Source organism: Python bivittatus, unplaced genomic scaffold (assembly GCF_059951505.1).
Source record: "Python bivittatus isolate LINGU-HERP-01145 unplaced genomic scaffold, Pbiv_v1 ctg000980_np1212, whole genome shotgun sequence".
In the NCBI taxonomy this organism is placed as follows: Eukaryota; Metazoa; Chordata; class Lepidosauria; order Squamata; family Pythonidae; genus Python; species Python bivittatus.
This window is the reverse complement of record NW_028277125.1, coordinates 51,904,665-51,922,961: the sequence shown is the minus strand read 5'-3', so window position 1 is coordinate 51,922,961 and position 18,297 is coordinate 51,904,665. Positions and strand designations below refer to the sequence as shown.

Here is an 18,297-nt window from a genome sequence, read left to right as displayed (position 1 = left end):
GTAAATTTGTATATTTCTTGGGCATCTCTATGGTGTTTGGAATAAGATGTCATCAACATGCTGATTCCTATCTCTATTTATCTATGTGAGCAAATACTCAACAATGGAATAGATGAAGGCCAATAAAATGAAATGGAACCCTGACAAGTTGGAATGATGTTTTATGATATTATTATATTATTTCTAACATATTTTCCTTATTATATTCTTGAATATCACCCTCTGCCATTAAGCTCTTTAATGTGTTGAATTATTTCATGTTTGGCACTAACTGTTGGACATTGTTGATTCATTGCACTGGAAGCCTTCAGTCAGAAGTCATTAGAATTTGATTTCAAGTTCCTCACTCCATCCCAAATGTCCTCCTTCAGTTGGAAATAGAGTTCCCCTCATAGCTGCTCATCATGAAATTTTCACTGAGGTAACTTCTGAGTGAATTACTGGCTTAGCTCACTTTCACTGGTATGTTCATTTCATCTTGGAAAAAACCATTGTCAAAGAACTTTTCATGGCTTCTCTGCCCCATTTTAATATTGCCTGCCTCAACAAGAGCTATGCCAGATGTTAAACACAGACCTTGGTCTGGATGTACAGTATGAGAGAGCTAAAATTCCCTCCTACTATTTCAAGAACCTCTTTCACAGTCCTTTTGAAACTCCTCAGGACCTTTATAGTATTACTTCATCACACACACAAGAGTACTCACAGTAGAAAAGCTAAAAGCCCTACCCTTGATGCTGATGCAGGGAACATTTAATAACTTCCCCCATGCAGAGTGTTACTGTATTTGCACAGGGGCCACTAGTGAGTTAGAAGAACACATTGTATTTTACTGCTTTCATTACAGCACTTGGTATTTATATTTACACCTCTCATTTGCTCTGCAAGATGGTCCGCTTCCTTCTTGCAGACTCTAAATTCTCAGAAAATGAGAAATGTAAGAACAGAAGATAATGTATACTTCAGTGCACGGATGTGGTAGAAGCAAAGATTATTTACATGGCTAGAAAGACATGGACAGATGTAGCAAATGGTGTTGATAAAGATTTTCTTTTGTTTCTCTCATTTCCTTCCTTTCTGTAATGGTCTGTGAGAATGTCCTTGAGAGACAAGAGGAAGAAGAGCTGCAGACTAGGCTACAGTCAGGTAAGAGGCAGCTTAGACTGCAGAAGGAATGGGGGTGTGACAAACTTCTCAGAAGGGACCCTCCCTAGTTTCTTGAATGGTAATGCGAGGGGGGGGAGATCTACTTTCAGACTTGCAAGATTCTGTTACTGTAAGCTTACAGTTAAGTAAGTGTTAGTACTCATAGTCAGTGCTTTTTGTCTGGACTACCTCAAAGGGCTGACATCAATCTTGCAATCAACTATTTCCTTCCTTCCTTCCTTCCTTCCTTCCTTCCTTCCTTCCTTCCTTCCTTCCTTCCTTCCTTCCTTCCTTCCTTCCTTCCTTCTTTTCTCATTCTTTCCTGGCTTTACATAGTGTTGCTTATCCAAAAATATATAAGTGATGGGTATGTATGAAAAAACAACTATACACAGGAACATACAATGTAAGAAATAAGAATATTTATTAGAAATCATATTTAGGTTAGTATGAATTTGCCCTTTTAAGTACAGTGGTACCTCTAGTTACGAACGCCCCTCCTTATGAATTTTTCAAGATACGACCAGCTCCGGCCCCAAAAATTTACCTCGACATGCAAACTCCGCCTCGAGTTACGAACCGGATCCGCGGCCATTTTCCCTGCTGCCACGCGGTCGCGGCTTCCTGTGGGCGAGATCACGGTAGCAAGGAGACGTTCGGTGAGGCTTGTGGTGTGTTTTGTGGTGTTTGGAAGGTTTTTGGTGTGCTTGTCAGCATGGCTCCAAAGAAAATGCAGAGCAGGCTGGTAACTGACTTTAGATAGGTTTTTCCCCAGAACTGAGCCTGCAGCTAAGAGGCAAAGAAGAGAGGAAACCCCTGAAGGAGATCTCCCCAATGTCCCTTTGGAGGGGGACTCTCCCTCCAAACAATAACTGCCTCCCCACCCCATTCTCCCTCTTCATACTGTGCTGTACTGTACTTTTTTTTTCATGTTTTTGAGGTTTAAAAATAAAATCCATATGTTTCAGAACTGTTTAGCCATATTTACATTGAACCTTATGGGGGAAATTTGCCTCGTGGTGCAACCAAATTCGGAGGGCGGAATGGATTAACCGTATTTACATTGAACCTTATGGGAAACTTTACCTCGACTTGCAACCGACTCGAGTTGCAACCAGAGTCACGGAATGGATTAAGTTCGTAACTAGAGGTACCACTGTATTAGAATTCAGTAGAATTATAACACTTCTTTAGTGCTCTTGCAAAATTAAGAAAATACATTCCACTAAATTCTAAAGAGCATCATCTAAGAAGACTTACAATAATAACTATATTTCACAGCTGATGTTATATCCAATATAAAGCCTAATTTATGTATTATGTAAATTTAATGAACGATTATAACATTTTCAGCATTCCAGTATTGATTAAAGAGTGAAATATCTGAAAGACCTTGACTGTTACCTGGATGCAGAGACAAGTAAGAAAGAGAATATACAGGTCTGTTAATAGCCAAGACTGGGGCACTGTGAGACTGGACTCACCTCCAAGCAAGAATAGAATATTTATTAAAACAAGCCACTTTTTTCAAAACCTTATTTTAATCAAAAGAAATAAATAGTTACTGAGGTACATCTGAAACAGCAACTCAAACATGCCTATACAGAAGATGTACAGTATATGTTTTTACATGTACATCTAGCTGTTTACTTCCTGTAGATGCAAGAGGTATTTTGTTAGTAACCCCCCAGCCCAAAAAACATGAAAACAGGATCCAACAGCATGTTACTGTCAAACAGGCATTGCAATGATAGCAGAAGTGAATCCAAGCTAAGTTGCTCAGGACAGAGAACAAGCCTTATCCCAAAGCTTTCACTGGAATTAGTGTCATCTGACTCCTTTTGTCTTATTGTTATTAAGAAGGTGGTTTGCCAGTAGTCTAACAGAACTGATTAACTCACTTAACACAAGATCACAATTCACATTTGCTGAGGTCTTGCCTACCAACAAGTTCTCTCCTGAAAGTTTCTCAGTAAAATAAAATTTGGTTTTCTTTTTTAATGCATCTTGATATTTACACAGACCAACTCTAGAAAAATAAAATGTGCATTTCTAACATGAACTTCTGTTCTTTCTAGAAAAATAAAATCCATGGTATATTACAAGCATTTGTTCCCTTCCAACTGGTCTTCAGAAATAAACAGAATAAAGGTATGCATAAAATGAAAAGAAAATATAATGATATAATGTTATGACCAATCCATCAACTGAAAAACATGAACTGTTTTGAAGTAAGTACTTTAAACAAATATAAAGATGTTAAACAAAACTAAGCAACCAAGAATTTTGAACGTACATGCCATTAATGGGACAAGTACAATTCTCAGTTTTATATATGACTCTCAGGAGTTATTAAAAAAACTGAATCTGCATTTGCAAACCATTACCTTGGAGCTGGCTTAGAAGTAATGTAACTATTTTATGATTGAGTAACATGAATTACAAGCATATTTTGCAACAGCTGGTTATAGTGGCTTTTCCACAACAAAATTATATAAAAGTAGGAAAAAAAAAAACTTCCAAAGTCACTGCTCACATAATAGACTTACTTCATCATCTGCTTTATAGACTCCTCCAGCCTACTCAAACAAATTTTGTGTCAGGCTCTTAGACAGTGGACTCAAACCAAAAATAATCCCAGTCATGAATCACACAGAGCCTTCTTAACAAGTTTTATTGCAGTAAACAAAATTAAACTAAACTATTATCCAGTAACAGTGATTTATCTCCTAAGACACTAGGCGGAGCCTTTTGTAATTTCTTTCTAAATGCTTTATTGTGAACTGGCAAGGAGGTGGTTCTTTTTATTGGTAATACTGATTCTGCAGTTGTATACCTACAAAACCATCTTCTGAATCCTGATTGGCCCAAGAACCAAACTTACATTTAGGAGAGTAACTAAACAAACAAGTAAAGAATAATCCCTTCTAACAGCATTTTTAAAAAAAATCAGAACTCAGTACTTGAATGGGACAGAAAGCAGTGTTTGAACCTAACTGCATAGCTGCTTATTGTAACTATATATCATAGTGCTTCAAAATAACTCCCGCTCCATTGGATAAAATTCTAAAATCATTCAGTGTTAATCTTATTTCATTTTTATTAGCTGATAGGAAAAAGAACACCAAAAGTACACTCTCACCAAAATAAACTACAACTACAACTGATTATTAAAATTGATGCAGTAAAGGCTCACACCAAACCAATATATATATATATATATATAATTAATAATAATAATAATAATGCATATATAAGTAGCATATACAGCAGCTGCAGTATAGAATGAAGGGAAGCAATGTTCTATTCCAATGGCCTATACTTGAGGAAGTATAAGAAAAACATGTTGGTTATCAAACACATTAAAAGATTTCCTATGATAAAGTTATAGAAAACAAGATGAATGTTGTCATAGTACATCAAAATCCAATACAAGATATGTAATGAAAAAGCAACCAAAAGTAAAGTTTGATTTGGGCTTCTTTAGGATGGAATAGTCTCAAAACAGTTTAATTTGTTTGACAGTTGCTAGTATAAGAATCTGTCCACTCCCTACACTTTGTCAGAGTTTGCTTGATGGGTTATACTTCAGAAATTTGGAGGAAAAATAAGATGCCTATAATTGGATTTACTTTTAAATTCATAATATACATACTATGTAGAATTCTCCAAGATGTATAGAATTGATTCATATGTTGAAGTTTTGTATATCAATTTAAAAACTGCTTATAAAACAGAAAATATGTTTGTAAAGTTATTGACTAAAGAGCTATCAACAGTAATTCCTTTCAAAACTCTTCTTGTTCATAACAGCAGCAAAAAAAAAACAACCCTATGCTATGCTATGCAAGTTAAAACAGTAAATTTGTTAAAATTCATTATGTATCTTTCATTACAAATTACACATTAATAAAAATATTAATTTCATATAGATAACTAAAAGTAAAGGAGCAAAACAACTGTAGTCCATGGCGTATATTAACAATCATTGCGGGTGGGTAAACTGACAAAATGTTACTGTATATTAAGACAAATGTAGAATTTAGACAAAGTATTCTATCTCTTTTCAGATGTAGACTTTTAAACCTCAGGAACTGTTTTCAGTAGATGTCATGCCTTTTAACTTGAAAAAAGATAAGCGCAAATAAGCTCCCAATTGTCTCCCCAATATGTAAACCACATCTCGGGCTGCTGTCTCTGCTTCGCCTTTGAAGTTTCCCTGAAATGTCATGTGTTGTGAAGACTGCTGTGCATAAGCAAGACAATTTGCTCACTCTCAGAATTCTTACCAGTTTCCACTGCTATTTGGTATCCAGCCTCTAGTCTCCGAGATGACCTTTCCAGCCTCTCTGTGTTATCGAGCAGATGTGCCCTCTAAAAAGAAAACAGGAAAGAAAATTCAAGCATCCAGCTCCAATCCCCCCCTTGCCTCTATACACTTACTGGTTTTTACTTTTAATTTCTAAAAGCACAGCAAAGTATTAGATTAAGAAATGCAGTGGTGGGAAAGAATTGGAAATGTAATCATTTATAATTACTTTTATATAATATTGTACTTAAATAATACAAAGGAAATATTTGCAAATATTTTGCAATATGTACAAGCAGGAAATATGTACAAGCAGCTGATTAAAAACAAGACAATATATGTCCAAAGCAAAAATAGTATTTTAGTTGATGAATCCCTGTAGTTTTTCTATAAGTGAATGTCTTTGTTTCACTAGAATAATTTATTGAAGCAAATCATCCTTTTGGATGGCAGGTTTTTACTTGAGCAATCTGTGGTATGCCCATACAAAGATATAATTGCTTTGTGTATAATTTTTAAAGAAATATGCTGTGCAAAAAAGGCTGAGAATAAATGACTGATGCAATATAGTAAATTGAGTACTACATATTAATATGCATAGAATAAATATTTTTTCAACTAAGTTTAAAGGAATAAATTACTCTGCATAATTCTGACTTTATGAACTGGGAGAAGCTTTTCTTTGAAATATTTTTCTTTGAAACATTACTTTATTTATATATATATATTGCTTCTGAAGTATTTCTAACCAATCTATCAACATTTACAAACTAAGTTCAGGCACACATTTCCAAGTCACTCTTCTTCACTCTGAAAAAAAGAATTGGCTACATGGAAAAAAAAACACTCAACTCCTGGAACTTTGCCTTGTTGACAGATGTCATTTAAAAATTGAAGAAATGCTTTCTAATAATAATATTAAAAAGTAGGTGCTATCCATATTATCTGAGTGGCTGTCTGCCGAAATGATCTACCTTGCTCTAATGAGCCCCTATGGATCTTGGGAAATGCAAGCTGTATTGACATGCACACTTAAGCTAATACACCTAGACCAGTGCCTCCAAGCTCCAGCAGCCAGGGATGCTGACAGAATATCTCGCTTCTATCTTCAAAGAAAGGAAGTGATTAGTATGTTATCATTACCATTCAAAACGTGATTTCCCTATTCCCTCCTGGCACAGGTGACACATCTCTGAGATGTGGCCAGACGATGGAGGCAGCTAAAGCCACATCAAAGCTTTCCTTGATTTTTTTTTTTTTTTTAGAGAAATCATTAAAACAATGCATTTAGATCAGCAGAGAGAGAACCCAATGTGAAGGTCAGGAAAGCTAAAATAACAGTCTATAATAATTAATAGAGTTGTCTAATTCATAGTGTATAGGTTAAGAGAAATGGCAAAAAATAAAATATGGGGGGAGAACAATCCAAGCGCAGACGAGTGGGAGGGAAGAGAAGAAAGAAATATATATTTTATAATATTTTATTATATAATTAAAGCACAATATAGAAAATTACTGCAGCGTACGCTGGGGAATTTTAAAACAAAGAAACAATTTAATAGCATCCGTAAATAACTTCAAAGAAAAACAGCATTTCATACTGATTGAATCTATGTATTATAATATCATGTGCCAATTAAGTAACAAATATTTTATTCATGGGGGGAAGAGTTTACATTTTTTAATATTTTAGTGCAAAGTTACTTTAACTAATATCTAATGTAAAATGATCCTCAATCTATGCAAAAGGGTAAATCACAACTGCATAAATAATGTTAGACATTTTTCTTTCAATAAAGACAAAGAGTAAGAAAAAGAGATATTTCAAAAACATTACTACCCTTACAAGTCAAATATAAGTATATTGCAGATATAGACCTATGCTCAGTGCAAATACTTGCAATAATTAAACATTGTTGGTTCAGCTATATAAATATCACTAAAGTGTTTTAAAACTGAGTGTTATTTCTAAAATATTTTAATGTGGATTATGCAAACATAAACATTAAATGATAAATGTCATTACTAAGATATATGTAGTGCAACTGACAAAATCAAATTTAGAAACCTTTACAAAATATTCAAAATGAAGGTTAGCTGTTAGCAATCATATACCTTGTTTCTCCAAACAACAGCACAGAAGAATCTCATTATATTTTGTTACTCTGTATTTCTTTTTCACTTATTCCATTTTATAACAGGATTCTTATTATTATTATTATTACTATTATTATGTTCAACCTTAAACTATTGTATGTTTATTCTTTCATTTTGGAGAAATGATGTTATGTACGGTCATAAAGCTATGAGCTTCATCAGCGGTGGGTATTTTCAACTCCTTTTCTAACATCACCAAATCCATTCTCCCACACTATTCCTAGCCTTTTGTATAAGAAATAGTGTGAGGTGGTTCCGGCTGTTTTTCAGCTTCTACAGAGCTTCGCTATGGAGCTAGATGAAGTTTTGCAAAGTGGCAGGGCTACATCTAGAGATTTAGTAACTCCATGTGGATTGTATTCAAACCGTGATTTCAGAAGGTAAAAGAAAATCAAGTAATATAGCCTCCACAGAATTCTGTATCTGGCATCTGGGTTGCAAGGAAGTAGGACATTTTATTAATAAACAATATAGAAAAATACACAATTGCTTTTAAGATAATACCTCCTTAGGAGAGCTGTAATTTAGAATGCCTAGATGTCTAATTATTTAACTAATTTAGAACATTATGTGAATCACTGCACTTGCCATCATTTGGACTTTAATGTGCATTTTACTCTGTGTGCAAAAAAAAAAAAAATCCTTTACAGCTTATCCTTCAGCCAAATATGGTAACTAAAAATTGCAGTATGAAACTTCTGCTCTTTAATTTTGACGTTAAATCCCATTTTTCAGCCACAGACGTCTGTTTCCTAAAATGTTTCTCTATTTAAAAAAATGTAAATGATTATATATGCATAATAAACAAACAGGAAGAAAATTCAATCCAATGCAACATACTTAGTAGAACTTCACAAAATTAAATAATTAAGGTGGCACTTTACTGAAATTCCTGAAAAACTAGTCTGTTTTCATGAGTCTCTTAATATATGTTACCACCATGAGTAATATCATCAATATTTAATTTACTTTATAAATAATCTCCAACTGCTTATTCCAATGTATTCTGTAAACAAGTCAGCAATTAAGGTTTACCAAGTTTAATATATTTGTGTCCTCAAATTCTTCTATTGTACTTTTTTACAAACATCCAATATTAAATATATTTATCTGAGGAGTTAAGAATGTGTTTACCATACTATTTTAGAACTCAATGCATTATATTATAATGTAGAATGCATGAAATGGCTGAATAAAACATGACATTCAAGATCTTGCTTATCATGGTTTCCAGAAAAATAACTCTTTGGTTTACTATATTATATGGGTTGGAAAACTATATTACTCACTCAGACCTGTCTTAATTTGAAATAAAGCTTAAATGTATAATGGGGAACTATTTTCTTCCCCATTGGCATCTCTTCCCCTCTCTATTTTATATTTCACTTTTCTTTGTGCTTCTTATTACCATTAAAAACTGAATCCTAAGTTCTTTGGTACAAGTCTGTACTTTGCTTACATTATTCTGTATAAATCAGCACATATATTGATAATGCTAATTAGTAAGGATACAGCTGAAAAAACTGTTTACTCAATTGCCTTTTTATGACAGTATTTTTCATTATATCAATGAAAATTGATATAATGAAAAATACTATCTATGTTAAATTCACATAGATGAAGGAAATTCAAAATACCTGATTGATCACAATCTTGATTTATTAAGGAAATCTATAAAGTAATAATTTTTCTATACTGTACTTTATTTGGTTATTCTCTGGGTTTTTCTCAATGAAAGAGTATCATCACCTCTCTGGATCACCATTTTGAAATACACGCACAGTTTATAACAAAGGTCATCCACCAAATACCACAAGACTAAACAAGCACAGTTTGTTGTTCTGTCTCTGCCAAGAACTGAGAGGTGTTGTTATGCCACTATCTCAAAAAACTGGTTCCCTAGCAACTTCTACTATACCAAACTCTAGGAGTAAGAATTTGATTTAAAGACTCACACACACACACACACACACACACACACAAATTGTGTAAGCAAAAAATAAAACCAAGGACAAATCTAAAAAAAGAAAAAAATACTTTAGAGAATGTCAAGAAACAATCATTTGATGATTTGATACTACTTTTGAAGTACTGTTATCTCTTCTGGTCATTTCCTGGAATGAAAAAGGACCCTAATTTACATTCACTACAGCATATGCACAAATAAATAATAAATATAGGAGGCACAACTGAGCATACATCTACAATTCAGTATACGTGCATGCAATATTTTCATATTGTTTTGTATGCTGGCAGATCTACACAATGAGGTATTGCTTGTATCTTTCAAGCAGAGGGGTTGTTTTTCCCCTACTGTTACAGTACCTTCAATAGTGCAGATATCATTACAGGATCTAATTTCAACATGGTGTTCAAACACATATCAAATACTAGTTTTCCTTTTCTTCTTCTACAGACTCTTTAAATTATCCCTTTTCTTAGTGCTATTAAAGAATTTTAATTTTAAAGGTATGACTTAGGGATTCTGATGAAATGTATGATTATTAAGGAAAAGACACAAATAGTGCTAGAACATTTTTAAAGAGATATAGATAAATATAGATATATATAGATACGTATTGCATGCTCTTACAGATTTCTCTGCAAGTGACCAAAAAGATGTATTCAGATATGAAAAGCTAGTTTTAAAGAAGAAGCTAGGCAACAAAAAGCAACAAAATACTCACCTCTTCACGTAATTTTATCAACTGCAACATGAATGCACAGAAAAAGATAAAAAGGAAAGAAATGGCAGGAAAGAAAGATCAGTTGTGTGACAGGATACAGAATTAACATTGACAATTTATCTGTTTACATGTTTAGCATTTAAAAATCACAGACAAACACATTAAAAGACCCTAAACATAGACTACATGCAGAGTTTTTTGAACGAATAAAGATCACTTTCGCACACTGTCACATTAAACAAAGAGAATAGTGTGAAATTCTCTTTTAAACCACATCTAAGACACTATCATGAAATAAAGGGGAATGACTTCATAGAAGTCTATAATATAAAAAGGAGAAAACAAGTTTACTATTCCTCTCTTCTAAGATAGTACAGCTGAAGTGATTTTGTATATACAAGATTTCTACATTTTTTTTTATTTTGTTAGTACTGACATCTGCCTTTTTATGTCTCCCAATACATCTATCTTACTAAATCAGCCAGAATAACTGATGGCTATAGAAACACCAGCTTATATGCTATTTTTTAAATGTGATTATTTTTAATCTAAATTTAATAATTCTAAACAATTTAGTATTGTAGATTATTATTGTGTACCCAAATAATATAAATAATGAAGAGCAAGCAAATAGTGGCATTATATTATTAGGCATAGATACAATTTTGACTATGCTATTTTTTATGTTTTTCAAGAGAATTTACTTCAAAAAGTTATTACATTTTACTATTCTGCTCCTTGAAATGATGCAGTCTAATTAACCCAACAAAAGAAGAGTCCTGTCAATCAATTTTGATATACTGCAAAATAACCTTTATTCAAAATAGTAGCCTGTTGTGATGAGGTAGAAAATACACTCAGTCTATTTGCAACACACATATAAAATTATAGTTATTGTGGGGGAGGAAAAGCTTCTTTACTGAGAATATGTTATTTTACAATTGAGAAGGTTTCTTCTTCAACTGACCATTATCAATTTATTCATATAAACAGAAACTAATTTTGAATTAGGGTATAAAGATTAGGAAGGATGTTTTCACACACACACACACACACACACCTAATTTAAATGATTCCTTACGCTCACACTGTTGATCTAAAATTAAAACATTTACAATGGCAAACAAATAAAAACAAGACATTATTTTAATTTTAGGAAGAAAACTGCTGCAATCAATAGTTCTAGTTTTCCAAAGATAAAAAATCAAGGGAAAAGCATGTTTTCTAATCTAGCCCCACCTTTTCTTAAATTAAAAGCACTTTGCAATCACTCTTTAGTATGTTCTCTTGCTTCCTCCTCACTTTTCTTCTCCCAAAAGATAAACATACAGATTCTAAAAAAGGTGGTTTGGGATTTTATTGCATCACTATGCCCACCCCCGCTCCCTTTTGCAGGTCACCATTCATGTAATGGCTATGATACTTTAAGGGCCAAAGTTTAAAACTACTATTCTGCAATAGAAACCATTTGGGGCATGACACTCTACTATGGTGAATGAAAGTTTTAAAATGCTCCACATTTGTTTTTTCAATAGGTGTCAAAAAAGAGAGAGCGAGAGCGAGAGAGTTCTATCTTGTTTGTGCTGCATGACTGAATTTAAGCTGTGTAGGATTTACAGCTAAGCTAAATAATGGGTGGTTTTCTTTTTTAAATGATGTCTGAAAGATATTCATTCAAATTAACAAAAGATTTTTCCCTCATTTAACAATTATGACACTTGATGAAATGCTACTACTTCTATTTTTAAAAGCAGTATCCTAACCATGCCAAAAAGCAACCTTATCAAAAAGCATAAAATTGTGTGCCGCCACAGTTTTAAGTTATAATAATCAGCATATTTTTGAAACAAAGATTCTTCTCTTTTTCATCCCCTCCTCTACTTGATGCAAGCAGTAATCTGTTCCTTTGTAGACAAAAAAAAAAAAAAATCTGGTTTACGCTGGTTTGAACCAGTGGAATCTCTTGTGACTAAGCCTTCTGCTCTGAGGAGAATCAAAACTGCATCGCGGAGAGTGCATGGGTCTGTGAGGCAGGTCACGTGACATGGAGAACCACGGAATTTCCCTCCCCAAAAGCTGATAACGGTAGTGCTGTCTCTGCCCACATACAGATAACGAATAAATGCTGAACTCTATTAAACGCCCTTTACACATTATCATGGGTCGAACACACAATTTTCAGAACTTGTGAGACAGTCTATTTATTTTGCTATATACTCTCAGTATGTAATGAACAGATTTGTGACTGGTAATGATCTGCACTGCCAGGGCTATATGAAGTGATACCGACCGTCTTTAGATCTTGGGGAATTAAATTGACCAATTTCCCTCTCCCCCATCTGAGGAGTTTTGGAGTTTTGATACACTGTATGCATAGGCAGTCCAAATCTTACTTTATCAGAGTTAGGTTATCAAGAATTAGGTAACCATATAATCACAAAATATTTCCTCTAGGTAACAGATATGCTGCTTTGTTATATTTATCAACTTATATACTTACATTATAATTAGTTATACTAATTATTAAGAAATGTCTCTCATCCTAACAGATCTACTTATATGGAGATACCACTTCCATTATTTTAAGTAATAAAATTATAATTTCACATATTTTTAAAGCAATTTATCAATCCAGCATGCTATGCTATGCTATGCTATGCTATGCTATGCTATGCTATGCTATGCTATGCTATGCTATTTATTTATTTATTTATTTAGTACATTCCTGGGTCCATATCAAGTAAACCTAAAATATGAAATAAAACTATAACCTAATATTGTATTCTGTTTTCCTGCACTGCAGAGTTTGAGTCTTTCAAGCGAATTAGTGATGCAATCAGATAAATTTAAGAAGGTTCCAAAGCATTGCTTAAAACACTGCTACACAAACATACACCCTCTGAGAAACACAGGAAGACATATATAATTTTTGAATAAATAAATAAATAATATTATTCTAGGGAGTAAATAACAAAACTCTGAAATATCCTGCTTCCATATTTTAAAATATGCTTCATTTGATTATATTTCTTTAGGTCTGGAGTGCAAAGAAATTACTGAACACAAAGGCAAGATACACTCACTTAAACAGAAAATATACAGTCCATTGAACTCAGTGTAATTTATCCATACTGAGGATATTTCTACTTTAAACAGAAAATTGCAATGTAGGAAATAGCAGCTTTTACATACAGTAATATGTCAAGTTAGTTTGTGCTATCTATAATGCTATAGAGGATAGGCAAGACATAAAAGTGTTAAGTAAAAAAATAATTAAGCTAGGCATATAAAATGATAATTACCTCTAAAAAAGCTGTTAGGACACACCAGATTGCTATTTTTTTTCTCAAGGACCAAAATGATGTAATATGGAAATGTCTAATATTTTATTAGCCATATTTTTCCGATCGGATAATTTACTGCAGATTATTTGAGGATATATTGTATGTATCTACTAGTTTTAACATTTTTTTTTTCATGGACAGAAAAAGAATGCCATCAAATATATAGGCTTGCATATACTACAGAGTGTTTATATAAAGAACAGAATAATAAATAATTCTGTCTATTTCTGGAAATGCCTAATTTAGATTTGTTCTAGCTTTCTGACTGTCTCTGCTGTCTACCTATCTAATAGGTAGGGTGAAGACATCAATACTGTTTATGTTTATATGACATTTGCTTTTCCATTATTTATGTAATGATTTATGTTATACCTGAGAAATTATGATTTTCATTCTTTAGTTTAACCTTAAATGATTACACAAAGAGTAATAGATGAACTTTATAATGCCAAATCTTTTAAAGTATATTCAAGATGCCCCATTCTGAAGTAAGAAAAAGTAAATTGGAAATTTTGTATATAGAAAGACAATTTACTGAAGTTTCTAGATCTATCCCAAACGGAGTTGATCAATGCTACAGAATGTTACAGAAAACCATGCTTTTCTTCACTGAATATTGTTCTAGTACGCCAAATCTATTTACTCTAGAACCTTTGTTCAATTTATTATTATAAAATTCACTAGTCTAGCGAAGATGGATGGACGGACACTACACTTGATATCAATCAAAAGGCTGAAATAGATAAACAGAATGTTAATTGATTTAGGATAATGAAATCACTATATTTTTTGACATAGAATAAACTTTTTTTCTGTCTTAATTTTATGGCATTACCCACAAAATTTCTTTCTGCTTCTACATGTGTACACACTCTAAATATATTGCTGACAGCCATGAAATAAATCAGTACTGAGTTCTCACAAGAGGATAAATTGATTCTCCTTAAAGTAGCCAATAAAATGTTTTTTTTAATTTTAATTTAATTTTTTAATTTTAAAATAAAATAATACCTTATGTTTTATAATAAAAAAATTGTATTTGTTTCCTTTTAAGGCTCATAAGACAAAAACAATGTATATAATTTAAATTCAGAACTCTAATATTCCTTTTTTGACTAATTAAATTCTGTGAAGAATGCTAGATTCTCAAAGACCTTTTCTGAAAGATATGTCCACTTTTTTATTAAATAAGAAAAAAGAAAGAAAACCTTAGGCTATGTATGAAAAATACCATTACTGAAACACATTAGCTATTTCCCTAAACATATATGTTAATGGGTCATAGATTATAAAACAATTAAAAATCCACCCAAATTTTCATATTGTTATTTATTTATTTAATAAATGTATATGCTGGCCCAATGACTCTGGATGGTTTTAAAGTGTTCAAGTTGAAAGTTTGAATGTTCACTTGACTTTTTTGGTTGAGTTATATCATATATAGATTCTATTTTGATACATAATGGAATACATGGTATATATAGACATTTGCTTTACAAGTGTTAACACACTTTAGAGAAACAAAGACTAGATAGTCACAAATAATACATTCTATTTTTTTTTCTTCCTAGCATTTTTCCCGCAGCCTTTTTTTTGGATCTAGAACTAGAACTCACAGTCTCCTGGTTTCTAACCTGGGGCCTCACCCACTAGACCAAACTGGCTCCTAATACATTCTAAGTATATTGATCAAAGTTATTATAGAAGTAGAATAGAAATTAAAATCAGTGACAAACTTTTCACAATATTAAATATTCATTATTATTATACATTTAGCTTCACTTGGTTGTAATGTAAATTAACTTTCTTATGTATGAAGTTATAAAAAATTTATTTAAAAATATTATAATGCATGAAAGCAAACATTCTTACAGATCTTTATTCCAGAGTAAGCTTTGGGTAAAAGAAGGGTGCAGAACCATGAAAACACTTGCTCTAATAATTGTAAAAACCCTTCCTGACCACTTGCAATATTGTAATGAATACTGTGAATATAATATCTAGAATATTTCTTTAAAATGCTAATATTTATACTAAGTCAATTACAACTATATAATGTTTGGCATAATGTGCAGTTTTGTACCATAGAACAAAATCTTGTTCAGAGAGGCAACTACACAGGAAAAGAAACTCACATTCTAAAATCCCATTTTCATTTGTTTTGCCTTCCAGTGTTGATTTAATTATATTTCATTCTTATCAAAGCTGTATTATGTGAATTTGTATTCCTTTTACATGTGTTTGGGGTGAGGACCTTGGGTTTGTTGGGAAACACTGTATTTCAAGCTACTCCTTAAGTACTAAATAATAAAGAAAAAGAGGAGAAAATATTTTGTTTTTTGTTTGTATTTTTTTTTAAATAGCAGACGGTAATCCAAGGTAAAGGGTTAAATTGTAAGATCTCCAAGAATCATTTTGAAGTTGATTAAGGCCCCAGCTTTGCATTAAACAGTATCACTTCCACATGAGTTGTTACTAATGCTGTTAAGAAGCAGCTTGAGAAGCCCAGTGTGCCAATGACCTCCTTCACCCTCCAGCCACCCACTAGGGCTTCTTGATTAGCATCCTACCTGGATCTCTGAGGAATTCCCATCATCCCCTAGGAGCTCATTCCGTACCTCGTCACTGTAGGCAATCTGTGACCTTTTCTGTAAAATAAAAAAGAAAAACAAAGAAATGTGAGCAAGCAAAGCTCTGGAACTATCACTATCAAGGTTGCTCAACTCAAAACCTCGAGAGCCCTCTAATGGATACCTACTTAATACAAATTTCTAAACTTCTCAAAAAGTTGTTTTAACAATAGGATGACAAATGTAATAAAAATCATCAATAATTTTAGAGGAGTTTATAATTAATTGTTAGATCAAATTAGCCTAACAACATGCATCTTCACAGAAAAAAAAATCTAAAACCTTTTCCATTATATTTAGTATGAACTATTCCAAACTGCATTCTTCCTCCAACCCCAAAGTCCCCTGCCATTTTATACAACCTTATTCTGCGTAAACATATGTATGATTACAATAATCTGTATTTTTACCAGTACTAAAATAACGATGGTTACATTGTATGCCATATAATTCAGATTCTACAATTAGAAGTTACCTTTGGATATTTAAATTAGCATACATAGATATGCCAGTAACAAAACTGAAAATCATAAAAAAAAAAAAAAAAGCAAGGGGGAAGAAATTTGACAGTTTGTTCTATTTCCATCTGTCATATATCAAATATAACACTTTTTAAATAAGAATTCGTATATGCCTAAAGGCTAATGGCAAAGCCTAGAATCCCATTGGTCAGAACCATGCAGTAAAATCACTACCCTACACTCAAAGGAAAAAGAAGGCATGGACAAGAAAAATATATACTTTTTATTGGGTATTTATTTGACTGATTTATGTAAACTGAAATTCAAAGAATTACTGAAACCTGCTGTCCAGGAAAAAAGTGATGTGCTCCTTTTTTTCAATAGGAGGTAAGTTCAATAAAAGAAACTCTTCTTCTTTGGCTGTTAGATTAAAAAAGAATTTTGCCAGGGAATATATACTGGACTTAAACTGAATGCAGTATCTTGTGTTTTATCTTTTTCCCATGACACGTGAGGCAACTGGAAATAACAACAATGAGAATGAAACTTTCAAGCAAATTTGTGTGGATTTAAAATTAGGAAGACTTACGCACCTGTGGATTATTTAGGAAAAAAATATGGTGCTCAAAATGCATGGCCATATGCATGGTCAGCTGTGTTACTGGTTTCCTTTTGGATACAAGTTATCTCATATTAATTTTGCTCTAAAGAATTCACTGGGTTTTGCTTGTTCTTTTGAATTATATACCAATGGTTTGTAAACAAGCTTGAAGACAGCAGAAATGGATATTGATTGCTTTTGAGGTTGCAAAAAGATTCATGCTAGAAGGCTGGATGGGCAATCTCCATCAATTATATAAGGTCTATAGAATTCACCTCAGTTTCTTTACTGAACTCATCTCTATATCTTAACAAAGACTATACAGATATTTAGAAAGCATACTAATTTAAATACATAATTTCCTTTCTAAAACCTACTATAAGTTGCACTAACATAAATGATAATAATGAATATATATATAAGGAATTAGTTTTGGTTTTGTTCAGTGCATAAAAGATGCATGAGGGTGATGCCCTGACCAACCTTATTTTTAAAGCATATTTTATTTTTAATTGAATTTAATAGAAAGCTAGCCTACACTAAGCAAAGCAACAGTCTCTAGAATCATTGTTATTTCCAAGAATGCCCCTGAATTTCATATGTGCCCCCTAGGCATTCTTATTCTCATAAAATAAAAATGATGAGTGGCTGCAGCCCAATCTTTTGTTTATAAAGGTGTCCACTTAGAAAAAAGACAAAGGAAAGCTAATGATTAACAGTTAGTTAGTGAGGGCGGGAATAGATAGAGAGGAAGGCAGTGAGCAAGAATTCTAATTTGCCTTCTAGAAAAATGTATTTTCTACCTGAGGTCATGCCATTTTAGCAGCCATTTTGTGAACTGCCAAACATTCAACTAAGTTCTTTTCTTTGACTATATTTTATTAAGATGTGAAATGGACCCATCAGTCCCAAAAGACTGAGATATTACAAACTGACAAACACAGAAACCAAATACCAAATAT

At 32.6% G+C, this 18,297-nt stretch overlaps 1 protein-coding gene across 5 annotated transcripts in view; it reads right to left on the bottom strand.

The window, feature by feature from the left end:
• The window catches only part of VTI1A (vesicle transport through interaction with t-SNAREs 1A), a 279,816-nt gene that overhangs the window by 193,806 nt on the left and 67,713 nt on the right, over window positions 1–18,297 (bottom strand). For 3 of the 5 annotated variants that reach the window (XM_088132264.1, XM_088132265.1, XM_088132261.1), the window contains exons 4-6: window positions 16,214–16,291; window positions 10,300–10,320; window positions 5,436–5,520 (exon numbers count right to left, since the gene is read on the bottom strand). In XM_088132264.1, coding sequence (XP_087988390.1) covers window positions 5,436–5,520; window positions 10,300–10,320; window positions 16,214–16,291 — 184 coding nt within the window. The remainder of the gene's footprint in view (window positions 1–5,435; window positions 5,521–10,299; window positions 10,321–16,213; window positions 16,292–18,297) is intronic. The other 2 variants (XM_088132266.1, XM_088132263.1) reach the window with 1 other exon arrangement.